This window comes from Musa acuminata, chromosome BXJ2-9 (assembly GCF_036884655.1).
Source record: "Musa acuminata AAA Group cultivar baxijiao chromosome BXJ2-9, Cavendish_Baxijiao_AAA, whole genome shotgun sequence".
Taxonomy (NCBI): domain Eukaryota; kingdom Viridiplantae; phylum Streptophyta; class Magnoliopsida; order Zingiberales; family Musaceae; genus Musa; species Musa acuminata.
In genome coordinates, this window is record NC_088346.1 from 9,373,051 (window position 1) to 9,397,264 (window position 24,214).

At 39.6% G+C, this 24,214-nt stretch overlaps 4 protein-coding genes across 5 annotated transcripts; 3 read left to right on the plus strand and 1 right to left on the minus strand.

The window, feature by feature from the left end:
• The first annotated feature begins 1,188 nt into the window (after positions 1-1,188).
• LOC135623031 (uncharacterized) lies at positions 1,189-9,572 on the plus strand. 2 transcript variants are annotated; one of them, XM_065125504.1, is made up of 4 exons: positions 1,189-2,093; positions 6,708-6,859; positions 8,385-8,521; positions 9,220-9,572. In XM_065125504.1, the coding sequence occupies exons 1-4, from the start codon at positions 1,867-1,869 to the stop codon at positions 9,385-9,387; spliced, it is 684 nt and encodes a 227-aa protein (XP_064981576.1). In that variant the 5' UTR covers positions 1,189-1,866; the 3' UTR covers positions 9,388-9,572. The 2 variants fall into 2 exon arrangements, with proteins under 2 accessions (XP_064981576.1, XP_064981577.1); XM_065125505.1 differs by having other exon boundaries at positions 8,385-8,585; positions 9,220-9,356.
• A 1,010-nt stretch (positions 9,573-10,582) lies between these two features.
• Positions 10,583-14,238, plus strand: LOC103997893 (uncharacterized). The gene is made up of 4 exons (XM_009419228.3): positions 10,583-11,476; positions 11,777-12,184; positions 12,917-13,110; positions 13,729-14,238. The coding sequence occupies exons 1-4, from the start codon at positions 11,026-11,028 to the stop codon at positions 13,972-13,974; spliced, it is 1,299 nt and encodes a 432-aa protein (XP_009417503.2). The 5' UTR covers positions 10,583-11,025; the 3' UTR covers positions 13,975-14,238.
• Positions 14,239-16,005: 1,767 nt separating this feature from the next.
• On the minus strand, positions 16,006-18,326 carry LOC135623032 (large ribosomal subunit protein P3-like). The gene is made up of 2 exons (XM_065125506.1): positions 18,062-18,326; positions 16,006-16,315 (listed from the first exon to the last, which is right to left on the minus strand). The coding sequence occupies exons 1-2, from the start codon at positions 18,257-18,259 to the stop codon at positions 16,145-16,147; spliced, it is 369 nt and encodes a 122-aa protein (XP_064981578.1). The 5' UTR covers positions 18,260-18,326; the 3' UTR covers positions 16,006-16,144.
• A 3,178-nt stretch (positions 18,327-21,504) lies between these two features.
• Positions 21,505-22,760, plus strand: LOC135623335 (auxin-induced protein 6B-like). The gene has a single exon (XM_065126189.1). It carries the CDS (start codon positions 21,912-21,914, stop codon positions 22,395-22,397), a length of 486 nt encoding a protein of 161 aa, XP_064982261.1. The 5' UTR covers positions 21,505-21,911; the 3' UTR covers positions 22,398-22,760.
• The last annotated feature ends 1,454 nt before the right edge of the window (positions 22,761-24,214 follow it).

The following is a 24,214-nucleotide window of genomic DNA, read 5'->3' on the forward strand; positions in this document are numbered from 1 at the left end:
ACAAAGATTATTTTCCAAAAAAAAAAAACACTACCTTTTACATTTATCTTCACTTAAAGCCTCTTGGTCATCTTCTTTTTCCCTATCACACAGCTTACAAAAGGACTATGCAAGGGAAGCTTCAAGTGCAAATAAATAAATAAATAAATACATACATATGGGGTAAATAAATGAGAAAAAATTCTTTAACTGTGACAAAACACAAAAAAAAGGATCAAAATCCTTAGGTGCCCCTAAGAGGTCATGTAAGTGTCACCTTTCTGATGTTCTCCTGTGAGGATGTGTGCCATTTATTGCCATGACCAATGCAACATCATATCACATACCTATCATCTTGAGTACAATTATATTAGTAATGCATGGACTTTGAATTAAAATTTCACTTGGGCTTGCAAACTTGTCAATTGGCCTACTAAATTAAAATTGATATTTCAAGCAAGCCAGATGTGTAAAAAATTTTCAACTACATCAAGCTTGTTAAAATAAACTTTTATGCCACCTTATAAAGCCTTATCTGTTCATCTAAGTAGAAGTTGGATGAGGGAATTGAAATTTGACTCAAGACAAGTATATTGTAATAAAATCATTGTGACTTTTGTTTTTAGATTTAACAATTGTTAGTTGACATAATTGAGACAGATCGATAGTATTTTTCTTTATTTTTAAGTTTGTCATTTTAAGTTGACATATTTTGGGAGAGACTATTAGTGAGATCAATTGACCAATTAATTATGTTACCATCAAAACTCATGATTAATTTTTATCAATAAAATTAATAGTAAATCAAAGATCGACTTTTACATCGATAATTCTTTCGATGCTCGACAACTGTATCGCCATCAACATAGATGCAGAGCAACGAAAGGATCACTCAACTATATCGACATCAATATAGATACAGAGCAATGAAAGGACCACTCAGTAACTACGTCGATGTCGATATAAATATAAAACGATCCTCAACTTTTATTATTGTTATCCTCATCTACAATAGTCATTCGTGACCTTTAATGGTATGATCGTCCAGCATCATTAATTAAAATATTAAAATATTAAAATTATTTTTTATTTTTTTATTTTTATATTTTTATTAATAAAATTAATATTATTATGATAAATAAATTTAGATATTTCACTTTACCAATTATATAGGAATGCTTAATATGTCGTTAGCCATAGGTTGGGCGGAGGTTAACACGTCAGCTGCCGAAGGCAGATAACTTGCCGAGACACGAATCCAGAGAAGAGCCGAGGAGACGAGCGAAAAGGCCACGTTTTCTTCTCCCCGTCGTCGCGGTGACAGCTTCATCTATGGAACCTCTCTTCTTGCCCTCCCTCTGTTCCCCATGTAACACCTTCCCGACGATCGCGTTTCCGGCCGCACAACCTTCTTCTTGGCCAGTCGAACCTCCTCGGAACTAATTTTTTCCTTTCACATCAAATCCGTGTCGTTGCGTGTGAATTCGTTGAGGCATGAGAGGTGCGAAGTTTCCATCTTCGCCTCGTCTTATCGGATTGTGATGACATTGGATCGTTGGGTCATTGAGTGGGTGTTTTTCTTTTTTGTTGGATGTTCTTTATTTGTTTCGACGGGTAATGGAGACTTGATAGGTTTTGATTTAGCGCGACGGAAGAATCGGATGCTTTTGATAGGTTTTTTGTGTCATTCTCCACTACGTGAAATTGGGGTTCTGTCAATCCGTCGGTCTCTTGCAGTTTGTCTGGAAGCTTTTGCATACATCATGATCAAGTGCATATATTTAGTTCTCCTTGTTGTTGTTGTTTGGGTTTGTCCGAGGGCCTAGTTTATGCCGGACTTCGGGTGGGGGTGCAGTAGGGCGGTGGTTGGGGCTTTGTTGAAGCCTTATGATGGAAGGTGGTCATGCATTTGGAAAGCTTCCCGATCATCTCCTTACAGAAATTTTTGTCCGCGTACCTATCTGTGAGTGGTCTCAGATCTCATGTGTCAACAAACACTGGGCTGAGATGTTTCGAGGGGAGAGTTTGTGGCAAACTGCTATCATCAGGACCTGGCCTTTTGCTGTTCAAAGGGCACGATGGCCTGGACCCATTCCTCGTGGTTTTGGTATAAGGTGAGTTTTCTGAAGAAACTTATGAAGTTCTAATTACTAATATAATTTCGATTTCTGATGATGAATTCTACATCTGCTTTCACGGGGCATGGTGTCCGCAAGAGTCCTTGCTACTGGATTTGCAAAAATACCTTCGTATGAGAAGTAATAAGTAGAGAGAAATCCCCGTCGAGGAGGTATTCGGTCACTCCTCGATTTATCATTTCGTGGCCTTTCTACAGGGATTTGCCACTGAGGCCTCTGCTCCTTTCTTGTCTTTTTTGGTTTAGCCTTTCTCTTCCCAGCAATTACAGGGACTCGGCCACTATATGACAGTTCGCCTCCTGTAGCAGTTCAAAAAATGTGGCTGAGACTAAGTAATGACTTTGTAAAAGAACTGTGAGGGCTGGACCCTGCTGATAAGGACGGATGGTGTTGGATCAGCAACTAAGCGGATCACATAATCTTCTTGTATAATTCTCCAAGGATTCCTTCTCCTCTTGTCTAATGGCCAGGAGGGAGGTGGTGGGCTTCTTTGGGAGTCGGTAGCTGATAAAGTTTAGCTCGAACTCTTTAACCAACTGCCCAAAGGAGAAAATTGATTCTAGGGAGAGCTTGGCGAACCATTCACGTGTGGCTCCCCTTAAGGTTGTTGGGAAATTTCAGCACATGAGTGAATCGGTAGTTCTGAATAATGTCCTTTGGGATGTGTTCTGAAGTGTTCAATTTTCCTTCATACACATCGAGCGACGGGAGTCGGAAGCCTTAGGGAATCGGCTCCTCGTTGATACTTTTTGTGAAAGGAGACCGTGGATATGACTTCACTTTTAGTTCCTTCTTTGTTTTATCTCATTTTAAATATCTTCCAATTGTTGGTCCATTTTGTTAAGTTGGTCCCAGAGCTCAGTTGGGAGTTCGATTGATTGAGCAACCGATTCATTGGGAAGATCCAGCATTGGAGCTACAATGGGGATTTGAGCCGGAGGAGATTGCATCTCTTGAGGTGTCGAAGCCTGAGCTGGGCGAGACTCAGCTACCAGACTCTGAACAGGAATAGGGGGTGGAATGGGTGCAGGGAATGGTGGAGTGAATAAGACGGGTTGTGCTTGTTGTGCAAGTTGAGTAAGTTGAGGGAGATAAGGAGCTATATATTAGACTATTCCGATCAGCATTTGCACTTGATGGACCAGGGTGTTGAAAACTTCAGTGGGCACAATCATGATAGGTTGAGTCGGTTGTTGATGTGGAGGGGGTTGGAGGAAAGTCGAGTCTTGAAAGAGTCGGTGGAAAAGGTTTGGCTCAAGTACTTGTGGTGATGGATTTGGGCCGGCCTACACCTCTAGTTGGTTCAGGATTATTGAGCTCATAGGGTTCGATATAGGGGCATTCGGAGCCGTCGAACTAGGTCTATTTAATGGATTCGGCTCCTTGGGATTTGGCCAACTAGGACTTGCAAAGTTTCCCAGAGACATGGTTGACCCTCCTTTTAGCCCCAATCTATTAAAGTAGATTTTAGTTGTCCGACCTGAATACCCAATCAGATCCAACCTAGTTCTCCTTCGAGTCAACCTCGTGGAAAGCTGTCTTGTCAGATGATAGGCGTCGAATCCTACAAAATTGTGTCGGGGGCACTCCTGACAAATGTCCCTTCGAAGTTTTAATCAGTAGCTAGTCGAATAAGTTGGACTAATCAAATTGTGTGTCTTTGTATTCCCATAGGGGCTCCTTTATGGTCACTTAGAGATGTTACGCTTGTTTATTACGTAGTTCGTGCAAAAATGGGGGGCATGGAATTTGATTGAAACCGCTGCCACCCAGCAGCAAACATAGGATTGAATAATTGTTTCCATGTGATGCTCGTCGAGGATGGCCAGTTGGCCTTATTAATCGATCGATCGTTTCGGGTGGCAGGAGGCTGTTGGCTCATCGGCTATGTATAGTTGATGCGTTCTCCACTTGATATAGTAAGTATTGATCACTGTGGTTGACTGGTCGACCACATACACCGACATGTCGGCCATGTTAATTCCGCCATATCAATTACCTAATAATGTTATTCTTTGTTTTGCTTTTTTTTTCCTTTATTTTGTTGTCTGCTTTTCTGTTTTGTGCACCAATGATTGAAATCAGAATTGTCAGACAGCAATTTTGTATGCGTAGCGACAGTTGTATCTTATATTGGCAAAAATATGTCTAGCTTTGTTACGTCAATTTCTGTTGTATTTGTTTCTATTGTAACTATTCAAACCTACAAGTCATGGTTATCCATGCTTCTACCAAAAACACATGAATTATGATTGTTGCTTATTGACCTTCTTCAAGGCATACCTTCTTATGTTTTAATCTAGTTAAATATCAATTTCAAATGATTGCATGGCATCTGGTAACAAATAACCTTGAAAACTGAATACCTTGTTGGTGAAAACATTAGTTGCATGTTTTAGATACCAGGTAGCAAGGCGGGAAAGGTATAGTCATCGAAAATGAATTATATTTTAGGGACTAGAAATCCTTGTAGAAGTTTCAAAGCCTTGATTACAAGACCTCTGTGACTGCAAGTGAGGCTACTGCAGAGAAGTACTATAGCAGAGCTAAACTCAAGGTCTCTTGAAAGTTACTAGATTTACTAATTAGCAGAAATTACATATGCTAGGCCTTTGTCTTTAAAAGTTGAAACTATCTCTAAGGGTTGTAACTATCTCATCTTGTACTTAAATTGACATTCTATAGTGCCAATTGTGAATCTTGTGTACTTATTGCTCATGGCTGATGTCTTGGTCACCGTGGAATTGCAAGTGGCAATTAGATATATTAATGCAGAACACAGTAAATTCTATCATATATCATACTGGAAGATACTATTTTGTTTGACTGCTGATGCTTCATGTACCTAAAGGATGAAAATCGAAAAATGAAATGCAGTCTCAGTCAAATTTAGTGTTAGACACTTTGCTGTCTTCTCATGCATGTTTCTTGACATGGCACAATATGCTCTTATCAATGCAAGTTGCACCATTCAGTTCCATAGCGAAGCATGATCTCTCATCAAGCATGTTATAGTTCTTATGCCCATCTAAAGTTTCATTACTCTGTTTCTAGCTCTTAAAGGTTCAACTTTTCAATGTAAATTGTTGAAAATGACTTTGACAATTAGTCATATTTGGTGGTAATTAATGCTTATGCATAGTAGAGGGGGAGAATAAAAAATTTAGTTTTGTATTAACTTCTGAAATTCTTCCTTTGGTACGTTTGACTTAGGTTTTTCAGTAAAAGTATGAGATGTTTGTTCTCTTTTGATCACTTAAGACGCATCATCATTTTAGTAAATGACTATGTTGGTAGGAGAGGGCGGGCCTTGGTAGTTAGTAGTTGGTACAATGGTAAGGTTGTTCCTTGGTAACCTGGGACTAGGAGACCAGGGTTTGATTCACAGAAACAACCTCTTTAAAATATTTAAAGGTAAGGCTGCATATTTGAGTATTGACTCTCCTTAGATCCCATATTGCTGAGAACCTTGTGCATCGGATATACTCTTTTATTATGTTGGCAAGAGCCCAGGCTGAGTATCAAAGGAAGAATAGCCATTATGTCACTTATGGCTATTCTTGACAAAGGTGAATTTTAGTGTCTTTTGAAGCAATTTTTGGATGCACAAGTATCAAAAACTATATATATATATATATATATATATATATATATATACACACACACAGGAAACTAAATACCAAATATAAAACACTGTGGACGAGTCACCATAAACTAGAAAAAGAAGTTTGAGGAAACAACACATGTTAAAATCTCCATGCACTTGAGACAGTGATTTGAATAATTAAATTAGCTTCATAGCTTCATCAAATATGAGCGAGTTTGGATCTAGGTTTTATCTGCTTATTAAAATATGATGTCTTATGTTTCATTTGATGTAACCGCCAATGGGTTCAATTTATGATAGTCACGAACATTTTGATCTTTTCTAACCTTACCAAATGAGTGAACAGATACTACATGGTTGCTCTCTTTCTAAACTTTGGCAGATAAATAATTGTTTTCTTCTGATTCTTTTGACCCAAAGGGAAAAAAGGACCCAAAGCGATTTATTCCTGAACTGTAAATTTGTGACTGTAATTCCTCTAAGATAATCAGTCTATGCCGGGCCTATGAGAATGCTTTGCAAGGACCTATTCAAGGACAACAACATTTGAAGCTATTTCCTATTTTGTATATCTTTACTAAAGACATGATGATGGATACAAAAAATCCTTCTTTTAGTATCATGAAGAATAGCTACCAATCCTTACATAAATGGACTAAAGGTTGTTGCCATTTTGTGGAATTAGGTAGTGCAAATCTAAAGTTTGAGTCAGAAAGAAGAAATCATTGATCAGAAATTGACAGCAGAAAAAAGAACTATCACATTTATAATTGAAATATTGTCAATCAATAAGTGAAAATTGATAAGCTTGATATATGGTAATTTAGATGTCGTTGCTACTCGATTATGTTTTTCTGTATGTGTCTTCTTGCTTGTAGGTGTAATTATTTGGAGTTTTTCCCTCGTAGATTACAAGAATCAGAAATTAATTTTGTGTTTATTCAACAAGCATTTGCTAGCTACCGGTTTGTTTTATGCATCAGGAGATATGCTGCATTATATGTCAGTGAACACTTTTTTCCATCAAATGGTGAAACTGGTGAACTTTTAGGTAACACTTATTTGTATCTGAAAGAGCAGCTGGAGCTTTCGTTAATGCCTCCTCCATCTAGCATACTTCGTGGAACCATAATTGGTGGGTTTTTATCTACAGTGTTTTTTACTTGACACAACCTTTTTATTTACTGGTTGTTTTGGCTTAGAGTAACTTGAATAACCTGACAACTGCAGGATGATTTGGTAAGGTAACATTCTTCTCATGTGGCTTCTGATAGAACCATGACTTTCAATTCCTTACTCAGAGATGGGATGATCGTATCTGATTGAATATAATTTTGTAAACTTTCTTTCTGGATTTATTTTCTAGTTTGATAAAAAAAATTTTGTTTTGTTTTTGGTGTTAGAAGAGAAAACAGGATCATATTGCTGAACTTGCCCTGGTCACACTTTTGTCACCAGCTACGGTCAATTTTGATCCTTCAATAATGTAGAGTATACCTTTTCGTTGTCATCTCACTTTGTTGTACAACATTGCTGGACCCTAGGATGGAATGCACCTACAACATGACTTTAGGATCTTGATCACGCATTGCAACCATTGAAATGAACATGATATGTAAGCCTTAACTAGATAAGATAGAACAGAAACATGTATTTCCTGAACAACTGTGGGTAGTTTCAACTTTTCAGCCAAGGATACCGTGAGAGAAAACGATATAATTTTGTTTGAGCATCTCCAAAATAGAGCTACGCATGTGCCATTTTGGCAATGCACGAACTTATATTAGTGGTAAAGGAAGATGGAAGTTTTTATTATACTCAGTGAGAAAGGATTTGATGAGTTTTAATTGGACCAGTCATATTGACCTCAATAGAACTCAATGAAAAAATTCATGTAGCTAACCTCAACCAGTTGAATTTTATAGCTTGTTGTTATTGTATGAATCGCATCTGCAATAAGGAGTACGAGAAAAGACTAGGAGACTTCCGATTTCCCATGGTTGTACAGTTGTCAGTTCATGGTCCTAAGTTATGAGCAAACCATCCATACATCAAAATTATTTGTCAATTATCCATATGCAAAGATTGTAACCATCACAAATATGTTAATTGGATATCTCTTATCTGAAAATGAAGCACTTGGTTGATGAACGAATGTTTCACAATACTCATGAGCCATTAAGATACTAAGACTGTTGAGGTTTGCCAAATTCTATGGTACACATCTTTACCATATAAGTTTTACCTGTAAGTCATTTCTACACAGAGGGACTTGTTGTTTCTGAGATTTCACGGATATGTAACTTTCACCAGAGGAGTATTCCAACTTCCAAGTACTCCAAAACCACAATGGGAGTATCAGGCATTTTTATTTCTAGAATTACCACTTTACCCTCGCTGTGAAAATTGAGTGTAAACAGAGTTCTTAGATGCTGCTTCAAGAAATTCTAAAATAAACTGTCTATTCTAAAACTACCTTCAATGTGTATATGGACATTAAAGCAGTACCTGAATTGCAGAACATTGAGTTTCTTTTTTGGATTCCTTTCTTCATCATCCTAATGAATATAATTATATAATGCCTTAATTTTTTTTATCCGAATTCACAGCAAATTATATGATTCTGTAGCTAATAACAGAGCTCTTTTTTCTTCTATCAGATCAGTTTATTGCCTGTGGTAGGTCAAGAGACGAGGCCCATGAGCTAGCCTCAGAGATTTGGCTAGCAGTCATCAACAATCTTGAAGAAAATAAGCACACGTTTTTGCTGTTAAAACGCTTTGCACAAGAAGGAGATGTGAGCACCTTTATCTCTTCCTCTTTTGCAGGTCGTAAAATGTTGGTATTCCCATGGCTTGCAGGTAGAGACAACTAGTATTTTTATCATAAAATAACACTATTTATCTTCAGATTCTAATATTAAAGTTTCTTGGCAACAAATACTTGGTCTATGGGTTATCTTTTATTGGACATCATTACAAGGTGCTTTAAAAACATTGTTCAGCGTATCATGATACATTTTGCCTAACCTGATTTCATGTGATTCATAGAACAAATGACACCTCCTTTATTAGATTCAGTTATTCTGCCAGTTGTCAAATTGGATGTGACAAAAGAAGATTCACATTCGGCACCTCTTCCTGTATTGAATTTAGAGCGTGTGGGTTCGAAACTAGTTAAAGAACTGTTCAACGCTGGTATTAGCATTGCTTTGTCATCTTGGATAATAAACTAAATAGTCTACAGACTATGTTCCTCAGTTTAGTGTTACTGCTTTATTTGTTTAACAATGAAAGCTGCAATTGCAATATGCAGATGGTGTCTTCAGCTATAATACTAAGATGGTGTTGAGTAGTAAAGTTATCTTGTTAGAAATTTGATAACTCAGGTGTTTAAAAGATCATCTATATCTGATGCTTTTAATTCATTGCACTACCATAAAAATCAGGCAAATCTTGAAGCTTTATCATTAATTTTCTTTCATCTTCCATACAGCTTTTTCTTCCGTTTCCCTACTCAAGATCTTATAAGGTGTTGTGGAGGGTGTTCGAGAAGCCGTTCACCGACTTCCGTGATTGTTTGAGCCGTGCTGATTTCTATGATGTGTTGGCCTGCGCCAAGTCCATGTTCCAGCCAATCCCATCCACTTGGCTGGGATACTAGCTCTGTATGTATTTGTTAGTTGAGTGACTGTTCCTGTAATTGTTCTTAGATGGTTCCAGTAATTGTCTTAGATTGTGCCAATACCCCTTAGCTCTAGACCAACTCTGACAACAAGTATATGTTCCTTTGGATAACTTGATTGTTTGCAGATTCATACATCACAATTACATGCACAACTTTTTCCAGCTGAGTGATTAAGCTTAGATTTCTTAGTGCTGTGCCCTAATTGGTTTATAGTGGTTGCAGTTGCCTCCTGGTTCCCTCTATCAGAATAAATATAAATGTTTGCTGTCTCTCAGTCAATATTAGAACAGGGGAATTATGTCTCCCATGAATGGGATTGGAGTTGCTTTTAGGAGTGAAGAGACCTGCATGGTGGGTTTTTGAGATGTTGGAGAAGAGGGAATGGGAGTTTTTTGAGTTGTTAATCTGTCATCCAGGGACTGTCTGATTCTTAGTTGATTTGATTTCATTTAAATATCAATCAGGTTAAAATTTTGAGTTTTCTTCATCTTGTTCTACTACTTTTTATCTAAAATAAATTTTGTTATACAGTATCAAAGTCATTCTCACCAAAAGAAAAGGAAATGAAGGAAAGGGAGAAAAAGAAAAAGATTACACTTAAAATATTTCTCTTCCTATAATGAGGGAAATGGGCGTCGGTCCAAAACACATGAATGATCACAGCCCATCACTTTACTATGAAGGTCATTTAGGTCTGGTCCAAGTCTGATCGGCTGTCTCGCGTCGGCCAGGGTTCGCAAGTGTTGCGGTTGCGGTTGCGGAGTCGTCGACCCCGAAGCCATCTCCTCCAAGGAAATCTGGATTCTGATCGAGACCGTACAGCGAATCCCAGATCATAAACACTTCCGATCACGCGGTCAACATCCCTGCAGGAGGCCATTTAGGTCAGGCCCCGACTCCGGTCGGCTGTTTAGCGTTGGACAGCGTGCACACATGTTGCGGTCGCCCGAGTCTCCGAGCCGGAGCAGACCTCTGGTGAATTAAGCTGGATCCTGCTCGGTGTCAGACAGCGAGTCCCGGATTACGTACCCACTAAATCATCCAGCGGTCAACCTTGCTCCTGGAGGTGGTCCCCACTGATACCGAGGGTGGCACCGTCGGCAGATAAAACAAAAGTTCGAGGGCGTTTCAGTATTTTGACTTAATACTTACCCTTTTTTCCCACTCCCCTCTGACACGGTCCTCTCCACTCCGCAGGCACACTCGGCGTACGGCCCCTCGCCAACTCCGACGCCCTCGTCCCCTCCCCACGCCTCCATTTCTAGGGTTCTCCTGACCTCCGCGTCGTTGCCCCGGTTGCGGACCCCAATGTGGCGGCGCCGCCACCTCCCCGGCCGGATCTTGATCTCGTAGGCCGTACGAGAGCGTGGATCTCGAGTCCCCTGTTTTGTGAGCCGCGGTTCGGGTTCTGGGGTCTTGGGGGACTTCTCCTCGCTCTCTCTGAGAGAATCCTTGCTTTTGGAGCTTCTTTAAGGCGGAAGAAATCCAGAAGGACGATTCCGACTGAACTGTCAAGGTGTGACATTGAAGTCGTTCGGGCAAAAAGGGAGGGATCTGCTTGGAATCTAGTTTTGAAAGCAAGTTGGAATTATTCCGCTTTCTTGAGAGGGTTTAATGGACTTCCTCAAGGTAAGAAAGTTTCGTGGCATTGCCAAGTTGAAGGGGAGGAAAGATCCGGATCAGGAGCGGGGTCAGTTGCTCTCCGAGCCAGAGGAGCCGAAAGATGAGAGTTTGGATACAATGTCGAAGCCAGCTGCTGCCGATCCTGCTGCGGACGGGGGGGAGGATGAGGATGATGACGATTTCATCACGAATGAGGTGAAGAGGCGGCTGAAGGAGCTGAGGAAGAACAGTTTCATGGTGCTTATACCAGAAGAAGGGAATCCGGAAGAGGAGGAGGAGGAGGAGGAGGAGGAGGAGGAAGAGGAGAGTAGCTCGAGCGGATGGAGGGAATCAGAAGTAGGGGATGGTTATCCATGGTGCGGGTTCGACACATTGTATGACGAGTACTGTGAGCGGATGCTGTTCTTTGATAAGCTGATCGCCCGCCACCTTAAAGAAGCTGGTATGGTCTCAATAGCTTAGTCGATGACTGCTTTCCTGTTGACTGTCCATCGTTGATTGCATGTTTCCTACAGCAATGATGTTCTCCAGGAAATTTGTTTCTTGAATTCAGTTATACAAGTAAACAGCTTTATCCGTCGAATGACTTCATATTGCTCTTCATCTATGCATCAACTTGTTTGTTCCTAAACTCGGTAGCTGCTTAAGTTGTTCTAGTGGCATATACTTTTGATTCTAAATTGTAATTGGTGTGAGATATTTCTTCAGATTCTGTAACATGATGAGATGCATGATTTGTCAGGATCTAAGGGGACTCTAGGGCGTTCACCAAGAAGTTTGTCGAAGAAGTTATCCATGGGTCTTCGTAACCTTTCATTCAAGAAGCAAGATGAACATCAAGAGGACTCTGAAAACCTGCAGCAACCGCAGGAAGAGAACCCATCCCTGAATCTTGAAGCTGCTTATGTTGCTCAAGTTTGTTTGAGTTGGGAGGCACTTCATTGCCAGTACATGCAACTGAGCCAGAAGGCTTCACGTCAGCCTGGAAATGATGCCTCCTACAGATATGCTGCTCAAGCAATTCAGCACTTCCAGGTTCTGTTGCAGAGATTTATTGAGAATGAGCCATTTGAACAAGGATCCAGGATGGAGATATATGCCCGTGCTCGGCTTTTACTACCTAAGTTGCTTCAGGTCCCAAATCTTCTAGGTAAGTTATAATATTCAGAGGATCATAAATAAATCAAACTCCTCTTCAACTGTTGTAGTTCAATCAAAATTCAAAGGGGTCAGTTGACCCACAGTTGACTGAAAGCCTACCTGAGTTGGTAAATCCCAAACTAATTCTGTGAATTTAAGGAATCTCTGCTTTATACTTGATGATATCTTGCTAAAGTAGTATCAATTGGGTCTATATTTGATAGAAATTAACTAATTGCAGGAAAAAAAAAAAATCAAAGTTGAATTTCACTGACATAAGAGTATCTTTTCCTCTTCTGATCACTTGTTATTACTGCATAAGGAAAAAGTCTCATGGATGGATTAGTCTTGGTCGATTTACTCTTGGAAATGAAAAAAAGGATATAATCTGATAAATTGTTGTCGATTGTGATTTACATTTATTAGGAACCAATGACCAAATGGCCCTGTAACTTGAAAGCAGTGAGCCTAGCCATGTAATGTCAAGTGCTTAAACCAAAATTATTAGTCTACTACTTGGCCTTCGGTTGGCAACAAAATGGTATATTTGTAAACTTTCCAAGTTGGCTCATGTGTTTCTCTATTTTTCTTCAGGTTAGTACCATATTTAAACTCTATAGAGATCTGGACTGTAATAGTGTGATTTTCTGCTGTATATAGTCTTCTAATCAGAGTAAGGAATATTGTACAGGGACACTTTGATTCTGTTATTCTGTTTAATTATTTGCTTTCCCCATTTCAGGTATGGATCAGAAAGAACACGTGGAGGATGATTCAGAGGAACCAATTCTCGCCACTGACATCGTTAAGATAGTAGAGGGTCCAATCTTAACGTTCCGCCTTTTTCTGAAGATGGACAAGAAAAAATCAGGTGGCTTCTTTCGGGCTCACAGTCCTCGGAGCTCCCTTCAGCAAGTGCAGGCATCACTTGAAAAGGTATGTCACCCGTTGATTTCTCACACAAGTTTCATCAGTACATGTCCTCTTATTATTTTGTATTCCAGTAAAAATAATACACTTGGGATGTTTTCCAGGCCAAGAATTACCAATGCTGCTTTTCCATATATTGGTTGCTTGAGCTTAAATGGTAGAAATATGATTTTATCACACTGTTTTCCGAGTCATTTTGTATGCCTGTCATTTGGTGATCCTCAAAGCAGTTCCTCCTAGATTCCCTGCTTTGATTCAACAAAATGAATTTGTGAACACGTTCTGTTTTTGTCACGTCTAATGAATTATATAATTATGAGACCAAGTCAATGCCTTCTGCATGCAATTTATATTAAGATGCGTGACCGCGTGCCAGATGATTTGGAAATGGACAAGAATGATGATCCTGATTTTCTTTTGTGTGGCCATCATCAGCAACCTTAAGATCTAACTGTTCATTTTTTCTATAACAAATTTGGCCTTTAGCCTTTAGGATGGTTAATCATTACAAGTGTATAACGATGTGAGTAATTAGTTGGTTACCACAGCTTTGAACCTACAGCATTATATACTACACACCGAAAACACTATATGAATCCAGCGTTCAATGATTTTGAACTGCAGAAGGAGATCAAGGTAAAGGAACTATTCAAGAAGAAGCAAGGATGGAAGAAGAAAACCTGGCCAGCGACCATGGAGGAAGTGGACTTGCTTTTTGCTCTCATCGACATCAAAGTCATATCAAGGGTTCTGAGGGCGGCACAACTCACCAAAGAGCAGTTGTTATGGTGTGAAGAAAAAATGAGCAAGCTTGATCTGTCAGATAACAAGCTCTGCAGAGTCGGCTCCCCGCTCCTCTTCCCATGCTGATGGTGCACTTCACCTTTTCTCCTCTGCTTCAATTGGAATTAACAGACACTACATCTGCAATCTGATGCGTCGAATATATGGGTAAAAGCATCTATAAATAATCTTGTCCATCTCTCTAAAGTTCCTCTTGGATCATTACCCTCTTGCAGACTATGCAAGAGGTAAACTGCTCTCAAGCATTTTGGCTGGATCCTGATGTTACTAAAGCCACAATATTTGAATGATCAGCATTATTCTCTCTAAAGCATGAAATTGATAAGTGAATCTGAGTTGGGTTGCATGAAATCTACGTGGATTCTCTTGCTGTAATTGATGTTTCTTTTTTTGGGAGCTTTTGGTTCTGCTAGACACCGAGAATATTAGAAAATTTAACCTTTGTTCCTCTTCTACGTTTTCGATTCTGATGCTTTCTTAGGTGTCCTAATGTTGCTGTTGATCCACAGAGGTCTTATGTCATCTGTCCCTCCCACTGCATGCTGTGGAATCTTTGCACCTCGTCTTACTGTGTTTCCAAGTGTTGTTTGGAATTTGGATCACCGGCAAGCAGTCACTTGTACTTTAGTATTCACGGCAAATCAACAACTTGCAGTTTTGTAGTCTGTGGATCCAACCCAAATGTGCATTATAAAATCTACGATGTAAGGAATAGTAATGCAGAACTCGCATTGCTTGCTCTCCTTAATCGAACGACCAAGACAAAAACATCACATCAGGAATCTTCTGGTGGAAAACAGCAGAAACTATATACAAGTCTAATCGTGATCACTGATGCATGAAACTTTATCAACGTAGAAAAAGTATTTTTGGTGAATCAAATCATGACCATTAAGAAGATTAAATTATATTAATAGCAAGCTCCAAAAATCCCCATGACAACAAAAAAAATTAGTAGAAGAGGCCGCCGAACAAGCACAGATGTCTGCAAAGCATTCGGAATTACTGCGTTCCCAATCTTGAATGCAAACTCCTCGTGAACAATCGAGCCACTGTCATTAACTTTTAAAGTTTGTGTTTGCCTGAGCCTTCGCATCAGCCAATAGAAAATGAGAAGGGGTAAGTGACGAGCAAACGTGACACAAATCGTCCCTGTTCTTATGCCGAAGCATGAAACATCAGGATGATCGAGTAAGTAAAATAGAACACGAACAAGTTATTGTTGATAAGACACTTTCATAAGCTTTGAACAATTCGCGATAAGAGATGTCAGACCAACTCGTCATATGTAAAATCTCAACACACTGTTGCAAATTTGTTGTTGATATTTTTAAATTAAAAAACATAGAAAATATTTTTAACGTATAAAAATAAGTTGTTTACTTTTTCCTAACTTTTTCTTTCTCTAAATTTAGAAGCTCACTGGTCATAGCCCCTTTTTTTTTTACTATTGCCAATCACTAGAAAAAATTTTATATATATATATATATATATATATATATATATTACTATTTATAACCCTAATATTATTTATTTTATTTTATTTTATTTCTTCTTCACAACCACTTAACTTATTTGTTGTGGTTATCGTCATCAATCGACTCCAGGGAGGAGGAAGGAAATAAAAAATGAAAAAAATGAAAAGAAAAATTAGGTATATACATACATTTGCAAATTTAAAAATATAAAATAAAATTATAAATAATAATATCCTATATTTATCATATATTTTCTTGACTTTCTTAGTCAAATTAAGTAAAAAATTATTGCCTAGTCAGCAACGATGATTCGGCGTGGCACATACATGAAAAAAAAACCCTACCTCAGCGGCAAGGATCAGATTGAGCTAAGCATTCCATATCGATCCAAAAAATCCAAATATATATAGATAGCCTTTGATGCAGGACGTGAGCTTAACTTAGAAGAAATCCTGAGTTCGGGGGGTGGGGGCCTTTGGGATGGTTTGGCTTGAGAGGAAGTTCTCCCAAAGACCGAGTTACAGATCTAATTGGCAGCTCACTTGGGGCAAATCCTTCCGACAAGACAACAGCAATCCACATACCAGTCAGTATAGTCCATGGAAATAGTCAAGTCCCACACATCAACCTGGCCGTGCAAACCATGAATATATAGAGATATGCTTAACAGTTAATGAGATTTGGGATCACCCTATGCTCATTAGCTTTGTTCGTAGCGACCATCCACAAGCTCATGATACGCTCCTTACACGGCCAAACTAATCAAAGAGGGAGAAACCCATATCGTCGTCGCTCTCCTCTTTCTCTTCTTTCTTCTCCTCAGCAGGGGGTGCCTCGGGAGCAGCAGCACTGCCACCAGCTGCAGCACCAACTGAGGGGGCACCACCTCCGATGAACGCCCCACCGCCACCACCTCCGCCAATTATTACCTGTATCAGGTAAAACATGACTTCTTTAATATCAGGCCATCGCCGCAGTACATCGATATGGTAAAAAAGACCCACCCGCTGACAACTAGCATTCAAGAAATATTAGCGTTACTCTCCAACGAGCCAAATGTGAAGATAAACAGAGGTATGTATCCACACCAACATCAAGCTTTAATGTTGCTAACATGATTAGCATACACTGATACACATACAAGAACAAGGTACGAGAAAAGGATTAACCAGGTTGCAAGACATTAATAATGCATTGAATGATATTACTACTTTAGAAATATATTATTGCCACATTTCTTACTTTGAGACGTCTGATCGATAGTTGGATACCACAGTCCATGACATGAAGCATATGTAGGAATGCAGTAACTAGCTACTAAAATTAGCAAAACAACATTCAAAAAAGAGAAGACCCAAGAGTAGTCGCTATCTTTTCCATTACAACATAAAATGATCCACAAAACACTGAATGAACAATGTGCAAAAAACATAGATATTTGGACAAAGAATGCTAAACCAACTTTTAGACCTTTCAGACAATGTTCCATTAAGAAGGTTGTGGTATGGACAACATCTGAAGCAATTTTGAAGTGGTAAGACAGAAGGATACATGTCAAATCATCAATGATAATAGAAACATAAATTTTACAAAAATAATTAAAACTACCAATTGGAGTCTCATACATGATTATGCAGATCAAATATGCACCTATTATATATTTCACATATTCAGTAACACCACACATTAACTGCATCCATGTATGCAATTGCATAATGTTGCTTTCAGGAGCCATCAATTCGAGGCATCTCCTGTATCAGCATTACATGGAGCAAACTTCCCACATGAAAAAAACTACATCAAACATCAACTCTCTTTAACTTTGACAAAATCTCAAAACTGTGAAAGAAGTATAAAACCAAGAAAAAGACACATTTACTACACCATTACATGACAGAAGAACTGATCAACTTTATGCTCCTAATGATAATCTCCATCCCGTTATCAAAATGGCTAATAGCACATAAAGCAAAAAATTGATGAATGATTGGAAATCAAATGACACCAATTAATGGCAATTCAAAACAAATATCTACATCAAACAACACCGAGTTAGACAAAATAAATAAGGCATCTCACTACTTAGGAAGACAGACCAAGTGGCATCAAGTCCATTACTAGTTGGAATGCCTGTACCGAAGGAGACTAAGTAAATTTACTCCTACAGCCGACCACCAGATCCACACTCTTGACTACCAAGAAATACAATCGAAGTAATAGCTCATGAAGCGCATCGCTAAGAAACTCTCCAACCGCAAAACATGGATCCTTGCGTCCCTACTCCGTCGTAGCTTACCACCTTGTCGCGTAGATGCAAGCACAAGCACACCTTAACTATAAGAGAACATGTCTATTTAGAACCACAATCAAATCAGCCAAAGGAAGTCACTTGAAGATCGAATCTGAGTTCTTTGCTGATACTGTTGATGATTTTCTTGACTGGTATGGTTGATTGTAGTTTGATTATAATTAACCATCAAGACGATATTTACCATCTACTAATAGCAATTAATATAGGATTCATGCCTATTCTGATCTCTATTATAACGACTGTCTTTTTACTAATAATTACAAAGAAAAAGGAGACAGAAAGCCATTACGGTGAAACTCCAACGAAGTCAGGAGGCCAAAGATAAGTCCAAATCAACAGCAAGATTTAGCGGAGGATCTCAAACCTGGAACACAGCAGATGTAGGGGAGACCATGGAGAAGGAGGATTGAACCCCGCCGGACGAGTCGACGGCCAGCGCGGCTTGCACGAGCTGCCTCTGGAGGGCGAAGGTCGAAGCGGCCGAGCCCTCGAGGTCACCGGAGAGCTGCTTCGCGCTCCACTCCCCACCGGAGCTACGGCACACGAAGGTGAACACGCCCATTCCTCTCCTGCAGCTGCTGCTTCTCCCTCGCGCGCCGCCACCCAAAACCCTAACCCTAACGACGTCGCTCCGCTCTCGTTTTCTCTTTTATAGTGCGGAAATAATTACCGATGGACGAAAAAGCCCATCTCCCTATGGCCAATCACCCGATATACCACGCCCGACGCACGTGCAAATAGATTGATGCAGTGTCATAGTATTAATTAAAATCATCTAAGTTGTAATACACCTGTATATTATTATTATTTATGAGTAAAGGATCAGCTTAGTTATAAACTCACTCAAGTTCTAAAAGATCTATAAAAAAATAAATTGATCAATTTCGAAGATGAGCGATGGATCAGTTCCTATGTCTCATAAAGAGGATAATTTTAGAGGAATTCAACAAACATTTGATGTGTAAAAAAGAAAAAAATTAAAAAAAATTAAAAAAAAATAAATCGTAAGTTTATAAACAATTATTCACCCGGTATCGAGTGCATCGAGAGTTGATTAAATTCATAAATTCATATATAAAGATTTAGATTGACTCATAAATAAAAGTGTATTATTAATATGTTAAATTCACCTGGTATTATTAATATGAGGTTATATATTTTGGGTGCAACTTAGAAAGTTTTGAGTTGTTACTTCTGTTTGTGTGGATATGTTAATTGTGTAGTTTGTAGAATAAAATTGATGCAAAAAAGGGTCCAAATGTCAGGAGAAAACTTATTGTATTATTATGACATTTTGCATGTGCTTAAAATATTGTCATTTATAGTTGGCTTCAGATGTCAATTTACAAATGATTTTGTCTTCTTTGCTTATAATTTTTTTTGTCTATACTTATATGTTGTAAATACTGTAGTTTCTTATAATAATGACAAGTATGATCAATTTTTCATAGAATTTGTCTTAAAAAAGCAACTGCATATGATTTCTTTAGTCGACACAAATATTATCTTGTCAAATTGGCCACCAAAAATGCTGAGAATGTCTATGATTCTCATTGCTCGACCACCGAATTAGATTTCTTAATTTAGAAATTATTTTCTCATCAATTTTCTTATAAAAATAAGTTATTTTATATTGTGAATTTAGTGAGATTTATCTCATCTCAAAAAATTAATGAGATCTATCATGTAAACTTATTTATGTTAGCATGAAATCTATAATCATGTTATCTATAATACAAAAAAAAATTATATCGTGATTAAAATAAAATAAAATTAGATATAATAATATTATGATGAGTACTTTTCATTATTGTTCAGAAGAATAAACCTTATCCGATCTACAAACGCATCATCGTCAGATCTGAATTATCAATCTGTAAGGAGAATTAGACATTACTCCTCTCTTGATTGATGGATTAGGGAGATTAAGAGAAAAACATTAATCTCTCAACTTCATTGAGAATCGTCTATTTAGTTCCAGATTATGTCTATTTATAGACGAGAGTATAGAATCTACGATAAGTTACTTCCTTGAAGGAGATCCCCTAAGAAATCCTCAAGGAGATCCCCTAAGAAATCCTATTATAACATGAACTTATTTTCTACTGGACAATAATCATAATCAGAATCTAATCATATTTATAATATATATTACTTAACTAAATAGAACTACATAATCTAACAATTTATGCTTAATGTAAATTTTCAAGAAAATTATAGAGCTTGAGAATGATAGGATAGAATACCTTATTATATTAGGGTTTAGGGAGTCTATCAACGAAGGACTCAATGCCAAGCCTTTCAAGTACTACAATATCATTCTTCAAGCTGATGGCTTGGATTCAGCATCAAGAATTGGAGCAGCAGTCTTGAGATGCACCCAAGCCTAAAGATCCCAAGCGATGTGTTGCTTGCTTCCCCATCACATCACAGCAACTCCTCCTCCAACATCCACAAAACACTGAACCTGTCTCAAACATGGGGAAGATTACGAGTTAAGAGTATGCCCCCCAAATCCTTTTCTTCCATTCGATTAGCTTTGGGGGGGGACGGAGATCGTGTCCCCATAAACTCCATGCTATCTATCACATGCTTTACCAGTGAACGAGTGATATCTACTACTACTGCACATACGCATTGCACCACAGCTGAGAGGACCTTCAGATCGACGTAGCAAGCGACACCATCATGTGAGTCAAATCCTCGGAGATACAGCCGGCTAAAGTCCTCCTCCTTGTTTCCCACTCGAGCAGTACCCCCCAAGCGCTAAAGTTAACGTGTGTGTTCTTAGTTTATTGTGGTTCTCCCAAATCAATGCGCTAATCCTGCCAAGCACATGCACGAGATCTCTGTCATTTATGCCACCAACCTCACCTTCTCTTAATCTATCCCAACCTTCATCCCACCATAAATCGTTGCCAATCCAAGCCAAAATCTCCGAACCGGGTTTATTGTCCGGCTCGATCGATTTCGAGCCGCTCCATCCGCGTCAGAATCTGCCAGATAAATGTTCCCGAACCGGGTTCAGTAGTCGGACCGATCCGCCCCAGGCGGCTCGATTTCGAGCACCGCCCGCGACGGCTGAAGCGCCGTCCGCTGCGGAATCTGCCAGTAAGACGACTCCGATACGGCTGTTATCCACGAAACTGCCCTAACATTCTCGTGAAGGAGGGTGTAATTGTAATTGACTCGAAAGCGGAGGGTGATTTATAAGCTGTCAGGTGTGAGCTCACACCCCGAGGTCCCAACGGCCACAACTTGCCACTACCGGTCATTTCGGCGGACTAATTTTCTCGAGCAATTAAATCAATTGACTATTATTTAGTGGCTATTTGCAATACAAAAATAAGATCGGAATAAATAAGGCGAAAGGGGTACGATGGTATACGGCAGTCGTCCCTCCGAGCGGTCCAAATCCGCCAAAACCAATGACAAAATCTCAAGTTGGGCGAACTGTGTACGGACCGGTCTCGTCCTCCGATAAAGCTAAAATTGATGTATACGATAATAATTATTACTATTTTCATGAGTCGATCGAAGATGGTGGATGCTTCCTTGCGAGGGCTTTGATTTGACAACCTCACGGGAACGCTTCATGAGGAATTATATCGATGAAATTACAGTAAAGTTGATTGTAGAGTATACGCATGCATGTACAAAAAAATGTGCACCATGAAATAAATACCAAGGTAGGAATGCATGCCGGAGATCAATTGGGACCTCCAAAGTGTGCAGCTTCTACCTTTAATGTGTCTCAATAAACGAGCAAACTGACAGCCTGATCTCAAAGATTCAGATCTTAGCTTTTTCCAGTTGAATAACAGCAAATCTAGATTTAAATCATGCAGTAAATCCTCACAAAATCTACATGGGTCGTCCAGTATATTCCTCTCGTCTTTTTTGGAACCTCCCTTCACCCGTCTCTCTCTCTCTCTCTCGCTCGTTTTTAATGGAGAGACTGCACTAGGTTGTAGCCTCGAGGCTCCTCATTTCCTATAAAGTACAGCCAACCTCCCATCTCATCCTTTACCGTGTTCTCTTCCTTTGTCCTCCTCCTTCTCCTTTAGCTTATTGTATTTTCTTCCTTTCTCCTTCTTCTCCTCCTTTAGCTTTTCCTGTGCTTTCTTGGTTTCTCCTCTGACTCCTTTGGTTTCCCTGTGGTCTCTCCGTTCATGTACTATTGAGTGAGTGCAGCATATTTTGGGAGAGAGAGAATGAGGACAGCCATGAAGAAAGTGGAGAAGATCCGGCAGATCGTGCAGCTGAAGCAGGTGATGCGGCGGTGGAGGGCACTGAGTCTTCGGCGCCACGGCGGGGAGGCTAACAAGGCGGAGGGCGAGGCTGGGTCGGGGAGACCCGTCCGGTCTGGGTTCCTGGCGGTGTACGTGGGGCCGGAGCGTCGGCGGTTCGTGATCCCGACCCGGTTCCTCAACCTGCCGGTGTTCGCCGCCCTGCTGCAGCGGGCGGAGGAGGAGTACGGGTTCCCCCCCGCCGGCGGTCTGGCCCTCCCCTGCGACCCGGCCTTCTTCAGGTGGGTGCTCGACGCGCTCGACCGGGACGAGCCCCGGCTCGGCTCCCTCAGCCTCGAAGACTTCTACACCCTCTTCGCTGACCTCGGCGCCGCCACCGCTTCCCCATGCCGCGAGCCCGTCGCTTACAACGGCTTCTCCCCTCTCCTCCCCAAGACCAAGGCTCGATAACACGCAGGCCTTTCTCTCGATCTTCTTCCTTCCCCTTGAAGTTTTTGTACAGGTGAAGTGGCAGTAGATGAGAAGTAAGTGGCGTTCGCTAAGATTTCATCCATGGATCCTAAAAATGTGGGACTCATACGCGATGTGAGTCTTCCCTCTCTATCTCTCTCTCTCTCTCTCATATAAAAGAGAACTGAATCCAACTCCAGTCTTTTTAGCCTTGATCATGGAGTTGCAAGAGGTTTCTGGGGGAGGTCATAACCTGGAATCTAATTCCAAGATGATCCTGTTGCTGATGTTGAGGCATGACTTTGATCTGTACTGAGAATTCAATGCAATTCGAAGCTGAAACTGCTGTTGTCTTTCGTGCAATTCAGATGCACATTTCTTCCTCGTTATGCGTTTGCTATGAATATTTTGAGATCCATGTATTCTCTCCTGTGCACGAATGTGAGGTGGTCGATGCTTCGTCCAGAAAATTACAAGGAATTGCACTGAGAATGAGAAGGGACAATACATGTTAACCTTTTTATCACCATTATTTCATCTAACAACTTGAAATATCCCTCTGAAATTTGTATTCAACGAAGATATATACATCATTTTGACAGGTAATCTCGAAGATATATATATCATTTTGACCACTTATTTTATTCCTTTGATCATTAAGAATCTTCATATCATATAATGAAACTGGCAGTGGTGGGTCAGGATCACCTCCAATCATTGCGCTGATTAATACTTTGATCACATCACTCATATTCAAGATGATCAAAGTGATTAAGATAAGGCATCCATTCATCCATCCATATTAAGTTGTCTTTGCTTGCGTTCTCTTGTGATGCAGCACGATGTCTTCGTCCATCGGACCGCCGTGATCAGACCAAGCAAGCATTAATGTGTGAACATGGTTCCTTGTTTTCAGCAATGATGTGATATCTGAAGACCTCAGCCATGACTTTTCTGAGTTGCAGCATTCCTCGTCAACTTCGTTGGTGATGTTGCTTGTTGCTTGCTCTTTGCTTGATTGACTATGCCGAGCTTGCTACAGTTGTAGGGAAGATCGATGATGGCAAATGAACACGAACATGGTGGAGGCTTGCCCCACCTCGTCTGCGCCCACAAGGGGAAGGTTGTGATGGGCACCAATCACTACAGGTATCAGCATCTTCTTGAGAGTGATGCATCTTTTCCAGCTCACTGTGGTGATGGCTCTCTGCATTCTACCACAATATATAAATATATTGTACATAAAGCCATTTTTGAATTTTGCATATAGTACTCATGCTTGTCTCAAAAGTAAATATTAATTCTCAATGAATGTTTGGTGTTTGTTGATAGATAGCTTTTCAGATGTTTGTCATCAGTGATAATTCCAAAAGGATGTAGTCATTTGATTGGTTGTCTTCCCTACTTTCCACTTGTTTTGATCATACCATATGTAACTTTTTTTATTCTAAAAAAAAAAATACTCAGTGCACGAAACTCTCGCCAATGCAAAGTATGATTAATGTACCTAAATTTAGAATTTTTTAGATAAACACATATACAAATATATACATAGACACACACATATAATATATAACTTACATGGATTGAATTCTCATGAAAAGTATAAGGGTGACATCACATCTTTTGATGGATGAAATATAGATCTCTTATATTAATTGTGCTACAAACTCATAGCCCATAATTTTTTTAAAAGGGTTACTCCATGCACCTAAATATTTTGTATGACATTTATTTTAAATATAAAGATGATGGATAGCTTAGTCCACACATACCTTTCTTTCATTTTTCTTGGTAAAGTGAAAGTAGACTTGAAT

Coding starts and splice junctions, on each gene's coding strand:
- LOC103997893 (XM_009419228.3), top strand. CDS start 11,026: ATGGACTTCCTCAAGGTAAGAAAGTTTCGTGGCATTGCCAAGTTGAAG. Junction 11,477..11,776: donor CCGCCACCTTAAAGAAGCTG/GTATGGTCTCAA, acceptor ATGATTTGTCAG/GATCTAAGGGGACTCTAGGG. Junction 13,111..13,728: donor TGCAGGCATCACTTGAAAAG/GTATGTCACCCG, acceptor TTTGAACTGCAG/AAGGAGATCAAGGTAAAGGA.
- LOC135623032 (XM_065125506.1), bottom strand. CDS start 18,259: ATGGGCGTGTTCACCTTCGTGTGCCGTAGCTCCGGTGGGGAGTGGAGC. Junction 16,316..18,061: donor CTACATCTGCTGTGTTCCAG/GTTTGAGATCCT, acceptor TACCTGATACAG/GTAATAATTGGCGGAGGTGG.
- LOC135623031 (XM_065125504.1), top strand. CDS start 1,867: ATGATGGAAGGTGGTCATGCATTTGGAAAGCTTCCCGATCATCTCCTT. Junction 2,094..6,707: donor CCTCGTGGTTTTGGTATAAG/GTGAGTTTTCTG, acceptor TTTATGCATCAG/GAGATATGCTGCATTATATG. Junction 6,860..8,384: donor ACTTCGTGGAACCATAATTG/GTGGGTTTTTAT, acceptor TTCTTCTATCAG/ATCAGTTTATTGCCTGTGGT.
- LOC135623335 (XM_065126189.1), top strand. CDS start 21,912: ATGAGGACAGCCATGAAGAAAGTGGAGAAGATCCGGCAGATCGTGCAG.